The sequence below is a fragment of the Heliconius melpomene genome, chromosome 6, assembly GCF_056956725.1.
Source record: "Heliconius melpomene rosina isolate 202511_hmr_F chromosome 6, ASM5695672v1, whole genome shotgun sequence".
NCBI classification, from domain to species: Eukaryota; Metazoa; Arthropoda; class Insecta; order Lepidoptera; family Nymphalidae; genus Heliconius; species Heliconius melpomene.
In genome coordinates, this window is record NC_140394.1 from 5,410,172 (window position 1) to 5,422,769 (window position 12,598).

At 30.6% G+C, this 12,598-nt stretch overlaps 1 protein-coding gene across 1 annotated transcript; it reads right to left on the minus strand.

The window, feature by feature from the left end:
• Positions 1-8,879: 8,879 nt before the first annotated feature.
• On the minus strand, positions 8,880-9,869 carry LOC146538184 (uncharacterized). Its single transcript, XM_085187532.1, has 2 exons — positions 9,435-9,869; positions 8,880-9,315 (listed from the first exon to the last, which is right to left on the minus strand). Exons 1-2 carry the CDS (start codon positions 9,828-9,830, stop codon positions 9,286-9,288), a joined length of 426 nt encoding a protein of 141 aa, XP_085043658.1. The 5' UTR covers positions 9,831-9,869; the 3' UTR covers positions 8,880-9,285.
• Positions 9,870-12,598: the final 2,729 nt, after the last annotated feature.

Consider the following 12,598-nt stretch of genomic DNA (forward strand, 5'->3'; position numbering starts at 1 on the left):
TTTTGCCATTTGACATATGTTTTTAGCAATGAAAAGTTATTTTTTAGCGTCTTGCTATATCCCGCACATAGCAGAGTAGACAGAGGGATACGGGAAACCTACCTCGTTACCAGATCCCAGCAATGGAAATATTCTTATCTCTATTTTATTTCTTCAAGTGGGAATAGAATCTACAACCTATCGTGTTTACAGATGCGAGTTTGTGCCCCTGAACCACGGGGGCTTCAATTAAAAGTTATGATCAAACCAAATTTTAATTTGCAAAATCGCCAAATATTACGCGATTCTTCTTGTTACCAAAAACAAGTGGAATACTCAAATGGAAACTGAAGTTAGCTTTCATTTGTAGTTGGAATTTTGCCAGTAGGTTATAGTAGTCATTGATTTGTTTTTATTGGTTCATTTGTGACATTTGTGTGCATTGCTTAAGACTACTAACATTTGCATGGTAATGAAGTTTGTTCTCATACATGCGAAATCTGATACATTATACGACAAACAATACAAGTAAAATCATGATATATTTATATATTTTTTTTCTTTTCTTTTGCTTCACGCTGTATCTTGCATATAGAATACATTCTTCACCCTACCTTTAACCACCACGAAAAAATTAAAAGGGCATTCAATATTCTATATCCATCATTTGTTGACACATTTTAAAAATTCTCTTTTTATTTGAAAGAGCCTACTTAACCATTGGTCCTATTGCCACCAGGTTCTGATAATTTTATAAAAAGTTTCAAATAATTTCTTATAATTTATTTCATATATTTGTTATGTGATGTAAACTTAAATAATATTTTGAATATGAATAAAATTAAATAATATTTTATTAATATATTAAATAATATATTAAATGTTAAATAATATTTTATTAATATATTTACGTATTCTCTATTTCCATATATACAAAATTCAAAAATTAATGATTACTCCATTGAATAAGATTCATTCAGCCGCTGATTATAATATTTAAAAAAAATTAAAGGTTAAAAATCATAAATTAAGATTTTTTATTCTATGACAAACATTGTTATTTCTCTATTAAGGGAAACATTGTACGCCCAAAACCTTACAATCACTGCTACATACTATGTTAAAATAACTTCTTTCTTAGTTTTGAAACTTTTTCGACTTTAGTGAAAGAGAAAGAGACTAAGTTAGTCGATTATGTAACAGAGCACAATAGCCTTTCAGCTATAATGATGCTCTCCTCGCGAGATCCGCAATATCACCCCGTACCTAGCCTCAATATCCTCGGGCGGACACAATATCTTAAGAATTCCGAAACTTACTTTTATTTCAACTCAACAGAAACCTTTCTAATAATGATGGAAAAGTTTTAGAAGAAATTGCCAATTTTGAAAAATACATTAAAAAATTTATAGAGATATAAACTTTGGATCCCTTTTAAAGATTTAAGATTTAAGATTTTTAATTTCATTAACTGAAGTGAACTGAATATACTGTACTTAAATTTTAAAGTTGTTATAAATAAAAAAATTGAAAGCTTCCATTTCAATATATTTACTAAACTTCATAACACTTGGATTTCTATATTATTTGCTAAAACAACGTTTCTATTTAAACTAACACACTTGTTACAAAAGCAATAAAATCGTATAGCGTGGACCATTTATTTTATTTCCAGTACGCTTTGTTGTTCTATAAAACCAATACGCGAAAAAGGTTTCCGCTCGAACATTTTGTAAGACACGTTATCCACCTTCCGTATGAGGGGCACCGCAAAACGTTTTCCAGTTCTAAGCTTAGAGCAATACCTAAGATAATCCTCGCTTCTGCATCTCGTAGGTATCTTCTTTTTGCTGATACGCCCGCATTTAGAGCCGAGTACAATTGCATTTTCAAATAGATCTGAATTTTAAATGTATTTGAAATATTTTTTTTTTCAGCGTTACGTTGTATTCCGCATATAGCAGGGTAGGCAGAGGGAGCGTAATGTTAAGACACTCCGCTCCTCCTTTTTTAACGAATTCTGGAGGCGGTGTTCACTAGCGGAACTAAACGCCGCGCTATGTTTCGATTGCTTGAGTGGGAATCGAACTCACAATCTGTCACTGTTATAGACACACATTTGTGCCCCTACGTCACGGCTGACCTCGAATATTAAACTATGAAAATATATTATTATATTTGTATAAAATATCCTTTTATTGTATAACATAATTGACCAAAATACTATTTCTATAGCTGATGTTTATGGAAATGCTTATGTTGACTCTTGGTATACACAGCTTTAGTTGGATTTACAAAGGATATTTTGTGATATATTATCTGGCACATTTTGGCCCTTACTCAGCAAAAACTTTATAAGGCCGGTCAGCTATGAATTGTTAAAGTATATTACTTGTTTCAATACCTCGTTGTAATTTTGTCCCCATTTAAATGCGTATTGAATATAAAATCTAAAAAAAAATCAAATCAGCTTCACGCTGTTTCCCGTACACAGCGAGGTAGGCAGAGGAACCTAGTGGATCCCTCGAGTGGGAATCGAACCCCCACGTTACAGACACACCCTTGTGCCCTTTACCTTACCTTGTGTAAAATGTTTAAGTACTTAATGAAGTTATTTGTACGTGTTTGTCGCTAGAAGTTACGTTTATTGAAAATTATGGTAAGCTCAGCTGGAGCGACAAATTGCGTTGTTGCATTTTGTCACTGTATGTATGAATTATGAAAGAAGTTTTAGCTTCACAATGTATGTCGCACACAGCAGGGTAGGCAGAGGGAACCTAATGTTAAAACATCCCGTTTCCCATTTCCCTCCAAATTCTGAAGAGACTGAATGTTGAGTGGCGGAATTTAACTCCGCGGTTTTAACCGACTTCTGTAAGAAAAGGAGGTTATCAATTCGACTGTATTTTTTTAATGTTTGTTACCTCATATCTTTTGACTGGGTGAACCGATTTTGAAGCTAATGCTACAACACTAAAGGTGTTACAATATCTAATTACTAAGCCTGTTTGTTTTACTTGGCACCGACTTCAAAATTATAAAATCTTTGTATAATTATTTTTCACTTTTTAGTTCGTTGTTAGAAGCCGGTTTTTTTTTGTTAAAAATTAATTTATTGTGCAATAAGGTGCGGATTTTGTGCTATAAATCATATTTGTAATACAGATAAACTAATTTCTAACATGGAAAGTGAAATTGGTATCTCCTTGTTGTTTTATCTAGCCTGATAAACAAAACTTGGAACATGAAAAAACTTTTGCTATTGCGTCTCAAAGACCAACTTATATGAGTGCTATGTTATTAGCAAACAATATCGTTTACTTTGAGGTACTATGATGATTTTTTTTTTCATGAAAATATTTTAGATAAAGCAAGATACGTAGTTTTTTTTTTAATTTCAAATACTTGTTGGTAGACCCAAGACCCAAGACCCTGAAGAAGAACTTTTCTCTTCTATATGATGAGATTCAAATTATATTTGAATCATTATATTAATGTATAATTTGCTTACTAAAAGTATTAATTTAATAATTTTTTATTTGAAAATCACCATCTAATTTCTGTTACATACATAAGTTGTGCACACATAACGGTAATAAATAAACCAAAACACATTTTATTTAATAAAGGACACCGTTTATTTTATAAATCCTAAAAATACTTTTATTTTATACAACTCTAGCAATATTTTCAAATGTTCCCATAATTTACAATGACGCTTTGCAATGCTGGCAAGGAATTCTAGATTCCATATAAAGTAAACTTCCCTAAATCCTGAAAATGTTGAATAATACTATGAGCACGTCGTTCGTCACATCTATAATTTCTATATCTCTTAAGGAATAGAAATTTTCATTTCATATTGAAACCCGGTAAATATTTTGTGAATACAATTTTAATTACGTCATAATTATTTTTTTTATAAAATATTTTAGACTATTTATAGCTTCTATAAAATTAATCCAAGCTACAAATCAGTCAAAGGAATTTAAAATATATACAGCCTATTCTTAACCTTTAACTATGGACGTGATTTTTTTATAACATACATATGGACCTCGGGTCTGTCAGACCAGTGTATTTATTGGTCATATTCCGGCTGTTTTTTAAACGAAGAAGACAATTTTATGTTTTAGTTTACATGAATAGCCTCAAATCAAACAAAATCAATATAAATAAAATCGCTTTTTATTAAAGTTTACGCATCACAACGATTTAAGTAACTTAAAGTCACAATTTCAGTCTTTGGCCACATGGGATGACTCTTAAGAAAATAATACTATAAAAAAGAGACAGATAATAAAATAAATATTTTTTTAACAAAATATAAAGTCTAAGAAATAAAAAAAATAAAGAAATTACATCTTATGTTATAAAATAAAAATTTTGACAACACCTCAAGATAAGGTACAATTGAACATCGGTACACAATGGCTTTCAACATTGTAGGCAAACAGGACGATTGCAGTCAACATAAGTATGTGTTGTGTTATCTTTTGGGGGCAAAGTGTATATGTTTTTCAAGAACCCAAAACTATTTTTTTAGCTTCATGTTCAATAAATGATAGATCAGATCGCGAAACGCGAATCAAAGTCATTCTCAATTCTTAGAGTAGTTTAGTACACGAAACGCGTCTTTTTATTTGATAAAGTGCTATTTTCTTTATAAAATGTCGTCGTCCAATTCTTCTGTTTGATGTTGATTATAAAGTACCGATATTTTTGTCCCTGACGTGCTTGGTCGATCATTTTTTTCCATTTTATCATAAAAACTAAAAAAATTGAATCTTTTTTAGGTAAATAATATTTATATTACTAAAATATATAACAAACAATGCAAAATAATATATGATATATAACAATAAAAACATTTGAATACAAATAATACAATTAAAATATTAAAGTATATTTTGTAATATTATAAAAATATATGGCGTTTTGAAATCATTCATGTATGGGAAACATGGACGTCGGGTCTGACAGACCCAGACCCCGTTTAGAAAGTTAAATACTCACGTGTTTTGGACCCAGAGACACAACCACTGCTATCTACATTCATTTTGTCATTAATACGAAAGGTACTGAGAGACTCAGTGGCGAAGGTCACCGAGAAGTGGCCGATTTATAGAATTCGTAGAACTGTCTGGTCTGTCAGACCCGACGTCCATACTTAAAGGTTAACAAAAATACCTACACAAACAAGATACGTTTATTTTAAGAAAGACGATGTCGTTGGAATTTTATTGCCTTTTATCCTATTTTATTCATCTATATTTTTAGATAAAAAGAATAATTATAAATAGTACATAATATTTCCAGTAGCGTAGAACAAGGGATCGCTAATAGGGTTTCCCAGTTATAACAGTAAAAGATCTTAAAGCTTATCTCGATGGCATATTTGGAGGATATCCAAGCCATTTGCCACAACGCGACAGAAATGCCACTTTAGACCCAAAGGCAAATGATGTGAAAACATATTTATGTGAGCCTCCGTTGACGACGGCAGCTCTATAAAGAACATTCTTTATAATATTGTTCTATGCATGCCCTTTTTCACTTCCTCTCAGAAGCTTATTCCTATTTGCTTCCATTTATATAATACTAGCGGCTGCCCGCGGCTTCGCCTACGTGAACTACGTTATTATTAATTTCTGTCTCCTTAAGCACCTGCGCCCTATAAGTGACGTCTATGCAAAATTTGGGACTCCTAACATTTGTAGTAACGAAGTTTCATACAAACTTTCGACCCCAAAAACAACCCCTTAGAAGTCGAATATTGCAAATTCCCGTCTTAGCGAGCACCTACGTCCTATAAGTAACTCCTATGCAAAATTTGATATTCCTAGCACTTGTAGTTTCTGAGATTTCGTGATGAGTGAGTGACCTTTCGATTTTATATATATAGACTAGCGGACGCGCGCAGCTTCGCTTACGTATTTAGGGGTGAATTCTAATAAACCATGAAACATGTGTTCAATAAAATATTTTTAAGAGTCTAAATTTCAAATTTTATAAAAAAAAAAAATCGGTGGCGATTTAATAATTTAATTTTTCCATACAAACTTTCAACCCCTTATTTGCACCCTTATGGAATGAATTCTAGAAAACCATGAAACACGTGTTCAATTAAATACTTTTAAGAGTCTGAACTTCAAATTTTATAAGAATCATTGCCGATTTACATTTTTTTCCATACTAACTTTCAAACCCTATTTCGCCCCTTTAGGGTTAAAATTTTCCAAAATCCCTTCTTAGTGGATGTCCAGATTACGAAAGTAAACATCTGTCCAAATTTCACGTTTCTACTATGAGCGGTTACGGCTGTGCGTGCGTCTTACCTCAGTCAGTGAGGACAAGTCCTTTTATATATATAGATAAACGTATTCTCATATACATATATTGTATTTTCAATTTATGGCAGAGAGCTACTTTCTGAATATTCACGAGTCAATTGATATTATCAATTTGATTCGTTGAGTAATGCTTAACTTCATTTTCTCTGCATGACTAAACCAAATAAAATTCCTTTGTTTTGAACTAATCGAATCAAAATTTTCTAAACTAATTAGGCTTTTACAGTCACTTTGAAAACAATCAAATAAATATTGAAACTGCCGTTATTATTAATATGTTTGCTTCCAATAAAGTATTTTTTTTTATACATCATCAAAATAGTACTAAAGAAAGAAACAAAATCCTGAAAAATTTTACTTTTCAATGTTGGCATGAACTTTTGCGCTAATCTTGTAATGTAATATTAATACATCCCAACGATACTATGGAATTGTGGTGAACATTGCGAATTGGATATTTGGATAATTTTACCATGTAAACGATGATTGAGGGTTTGATTTCCACTCAAGTAATTAATTATTCTCAGTTTCTTACATTACGTTATCTCTGGCGCTGCTCGTACATCAGTACGAGTATATGGTGAATTAGAGCAAAACTTTGTATGTGGGTACCGGGACAAGGTGAAGACAGTATAATCGTTAGCTTGGTTCTAATTTTCATGTGTATTAGCAATCGGTCCTCAATTTATTTAGTAAAATAATAAAAGTGTTATATTTTATTACTATTTCAAATAATTAAAAAATTCAATATATTTCATATAAGAAATACAATTAATTAAATACAAATCGAATTTAGAAACATTTTCCAACTGTAATGGGAAAAATAGGAAAAACATTTCCCATGTATATACAATAGCCATTATATTTATGTACTTATGTGCACATTGTACATACATAAAACAGTTTCACCAACAAAAAAACAATAAATATATAGACACGAGCATTGAATAAACTATGTAGTATTGGTAAAAGTAAACACGTGGCTCGCGTTTGTTTCAAACGTTTTATAAACATTAAGCTATGAGGTGTTAACCGACAAATATTTGTCGTTTAGGACAATAACACTGTATGCAGGTGATGACAATGTGTTAAATCAATACTGTTATTAATTTAACTTGCATACTCGTAAATGAGATAAAAAATGTAGTTACATTATTATCGTAGAAGTTTTTAGGTTTCCGTACCTTAAAAGGAAAAAAACGGAACCCTTATATTCACGACTGTCAAGAACATTTATGTCGAGATTACATGGATCGTCAGGTCTCTTGAAGCACAGATTAGACATCTAAGTCAAAGCAATCAAACGACACGAGCATTTATGCATGAGTTTTCATCGACTGCGTTTTGCACGAAATTAATTCTTGGACCTACAAATATGAAATTTGTCACGAAGAATTTGTGAACAAATTAAGGAAAATATCCGGAAAATTAAATCTTATAAATATATCAAAGCATTTTAGAAAACAATTATTATTAATATTTTCAGCCATAATAGATGTATTAAAAATTATTTCGAAAAAATACACCGCTATTTATATTTTTATGTTACAATACTGACGATTTTCAGTAAAATAAAAATATGACAAGTGTTTTCTCAAAGCGATGTTTCTTCGTGTTACGTTGTATTATAGCATATTGAACTGTGGTGAGCTCGTTAACATCGCATTAGGGCATGAAATACAGCTTTCATTACGATGAAAGGCCGCTATAGTAAATGTTCAGGTCGTTGCGGCCTGCCTTTGCTCTCATGTATGGTTTCTAGTACAAAAATACCTATCGCACTCACAAAAACTAGGTTTCGAACCATATCGTGGATGTTCTATAAGACATTAAATAATTGATGGTTTTCATCATTTGGTCATTTTAGATATTGAAGTCTTCGAATTGAATAAATATTTTTAGTATGAAATACATATATTGCAGTAAAATATAAAATGGATTAGGATGGAGATAAATATAAGGTTCCGTCTACTTGAACAATACGCTCAAAATAAAAAAAAGTGAAAAATATAGTGCTTAATATGTCACTTGGTTTTCTGTACCTACATAAAAATATGTAGATGCTGAGGGAAGTACAAAGATAATCTTTAAAGCCAAAATACTATTACTGTTTACAATATGCATTATTATTATTATTTAAGAATTAATTTAACTTTTAAATGACGTTAATGGAAATATCCAAAATATTATATAAGATCTACCTAAGTCAGGTCATGACATGACCTTTTTTAAGGATGTGATTGTGTGACATATTTTAATTTTTTATTTTAACTTTAACGATATATATAACAGTAAATTAATTTCTTCTATTTTTACGCTGGTACAGGTACACAAAACAGCTTATATGATTTTTTAATTATTATTTAATATTTTTCTACCTATATTTACAAAAAATATTACATATAAAAAATAAAATATTCTTAACGATTATACAAAATTTATTTACAACTTATGTACTATGTGTTGTTCTGATAATATTTATTAAAATAACTGTAAATAAAATGTACTGTATTGTACTGTAATGTATTGAATATTAATTGTTTGTATTGTAATGTATTGAATATTAATTAAAATAACATATAACATTTTTCAAAACAACAATATAGAATATATTTTGTTTTCATTATGAAAATAATTTTAACATTATTTTGTGAAGTTGATATGCCAATTAGAGACTCTTTTAATCTCGTTATGTACCTTGTTGAAACAAATATTTTTTGTTAGGTGTACTTATAAAAATATTATTATTATAATGTTTATGTTTTTTTTTCAGCTTCATCCAGTACTCATTAGACAAAATGGTAGGCAGAGGGCACCTAGTGTTAAAACACTCCGTTCCCCACTTTTCTTTATGTTTGTAACAATAAAATAAATAAACTATTTATATTTGGTAGTAACTTTTACCTTCTAGTCTCATAAAATAGGAAATTGTCATTCGATCTCTTTAATTAATTCAAATTTGGACACCATCCTTAGACTTATTCTGAAATAAAAAAAAATCTGTTACATATCATAGTTTCTAACAGTATTTTTTGGAAATAAAATATATCTATACTTTTCTATTATAAAATTATATTTTATAACGACAATTAAAATACCAACCTTATTGATAGCATATAATTTACGACACTCGGGACAGAACCAGTTACCATCAGGCGGTTCTACAATACCAACACACTTGAAGTGATACCATTCTAAAACACAGTCAGGAGAATCGCACCCGATCATGGGTGAATCTTCATTTTTCCCACAAAAGCAGTACGAGTCAACTTCACTATCCTCTATAGTGCCATCAGTGGGTAGCACATTACACAGATGGGCCGCGTACTCCCAACGCTTCAAGCCACATTTCTTGCACCAGAAACTCTCGGTTCCGTGACGCCAGTACAAATGCGCCACCAGCTGTTTATATTCGTAATAGAACATGGCACAGCGTCCGCAGGTATAAACAACGGCATTGGCATTCACTGGCATTGGGGTGTATTCCGTTTTGTTCATATTTTAAACTAAGTTATTGTAATCTACTTCACTCCTCAAAGGGTTAAATGAGAATATTTAAAAATTATCAGATATTGACTTTTTATATTAGAGTAATTAGTTAATTTGTAAGTGAAGGTACACACAAAAACATATTAGATTATTATTTTTGAGCTTTAATTGCAATTTACGTGGAAAAAGTACTTAATTAATCACTGTTAATTGATAAGTCCAAAACAACCATTTTAGTGTAATACAGGTAAATTAATATAAGTAAATATGAAACTAATTATACAGATAGACAAATACTATAATTATATAAGAAAATAATTATAGTTTTATTAGATTTAGTTTATGTTATGCATAGCAGTTTTGAATTTATAATTGTTGATATTATTTTTAGTAAATTTGACGCGTGCACTTTATAGATATAATGACCAGTAAATAGAAAAAAAAAGATATACCTATATTTTTTATTTTTATTTTTTTAATTAACAAGTGATACGCAAGAAATCCTTACAAAATAATTCTGCTTCATATAATTCAGTGTATGTAATAATGCTAAATATTAAAAAAACTTAGTTAGTTTTTTTACCATCATTTTGTATCTTGCACACAGCAGGGTTTCCGTGACTTTCCGTTTCCTACTTTCCGCCATTGAGGCATTACGTGTTGAGTGGCGGAACTCAACACCGCGCTTTGCCGCTGATGCACCTAAACCTAATTAGAAAAAATGGTGAACTATTTTGACGAAACATTTTTACCAATTCTTTAACAAATTAAGCTAAATTGAAATTCGTAGTCCCCAAAAATGATGATTAATGTTAATCCTGACAAGCCCCACAATCTTAAGCTTCCCGCTTGTGACAAGTACACGTTTCTCATTTGAGTAACTTTGCATTTGAACACAAAAAGAAATGATAAATAGACGTGCCTCTATTATATAAAAGGGAAAAAATAGAGTTTAAAAACACCGTCTGATATTATTCAATCAAAGGTTTCTATAGAATGTAAAAGTAAATTATATTGTAAACTTAAAGCAATTGAGATTTTATATATTCTTACACTAATATTCTTATAATATTACGATTATATATACGTTTTATTCAAATCAAACTTCTATTATATTAAAGAATATATGAAAAAACGCATTAACAGCATTAAATAACTAATACAAATATATATTTTCAAAAATAAAATTAAAAACCTCAGTAACACAACATACTAAATATTTTGTATGGACCTCCTATATATCCCAGGTTATTATATGTATTTGAGCAAACAGTGTGCCGTTAAATCATTCTTCTCCAAAAGCAACTTGCAATATTTCTTTACGGTGAAATATTAAAGTACATAGTAATATATATGGGTATTAAAAGGTTGAATTTAGCATTTATCTTTTATTCTTAGGCTAATATTTTTTAAAAAAGTCAACGTGACGCCATAGAACTGTAAGTTAGCGCAAGTTTTAGGCACGTGGCCAGCCTTGCATGTAAGTCTTTGTCTAGAATTCTGGATTAACGATCACAATTCTATTATATTAAATCTACAAATTTTATTCTTTGACGTTATTATGAGTTTTGTTTGATTCATGTATATCCTATCGAACTGTAGTCCTCCATTGATGAAATTTCAAGTAGATCTTTGCTAAAAAAGTGTATGTTTAATTAGTGAGGTCCCTGTGCCGCAGTGGTATAAGAGTATGGCTGTAAATGCGACTGTTGTGAGTTCAATTCTGACTTGCGGAAATTAATTGTAAATTTATTAATGTTTTTATTTCTTCGCTTTGGTAATAAGACAACGCGTGCCTCAAATATTCGGAACTTAACTCTTAACACTAAGTTCCTTCTGCCTTCCTTTCCTTTCTTATAGATAACTTCCTAATCTTGCTATATGGGGGATACAGAAAAAAAATATATATTTTTGTTTTTTAGCAAAACCATACCAACATATAAAACAATTATATATTACGAGACAATTAAAGCAGGTACTGTCCTACGGTTGCTGGAAACCATTTTACAAAATCGTGAGCCGTTGACAGTCTTAACGAGGAGCCCATTGATAACTAAGACCTGAACAACGGCTGTCCCGAGCACGCCTTGACGTTCGCCTTCAATACGAATATATCAGGGTCTGACCTCTTTCAATATCCTTTTTTCCGAACGAACAATTTTATCGTCTTTGTTATTTCCACCCAATGAACACTAACCCTTTGGATGGTTCTGACGTGAATGAATAACGAAAATTCTGATAAAAAAAAAAACACTGTGAATATTAAATTTGACGTATTGATTTCGTTATAAATTTATTTTATTTTTTATTTATTTTAACCGATTTCCTATGGAGCAGTTTCGGTTATGTACTTTTGAAACAGAGCATCTTTGTGGTTTGGCTTTATAACTTACTTGTCTTACAATTATATCCAATACAGGTAGACTTGCTATATCTATTCTATTTACTTTTGTTTGCTATCTCATTTTCAGTGAAAGTTTTTACATTATTGTATAGACAGTAAAAAAGATATTAGGTAAATATTAAATATTATAATATAAAGAAAAATAGATAATAATTGCAATTGCGTTATACCACAACTATATTTGTATAGGGTTGGACAAAAGTAACCTAGTATCCAAACTCTTCGTTCTCCGCTATCTACCCAAATTAAACATGTCGCAAATTTTTAATTTCCTCAGAATAAGAAATAACTTATGCCGAATGGGAATCGAATCCACAATCATCGCGTCTACATTCAGATGCTGCCCCACTGCACCACAATGGCTTCATTATAT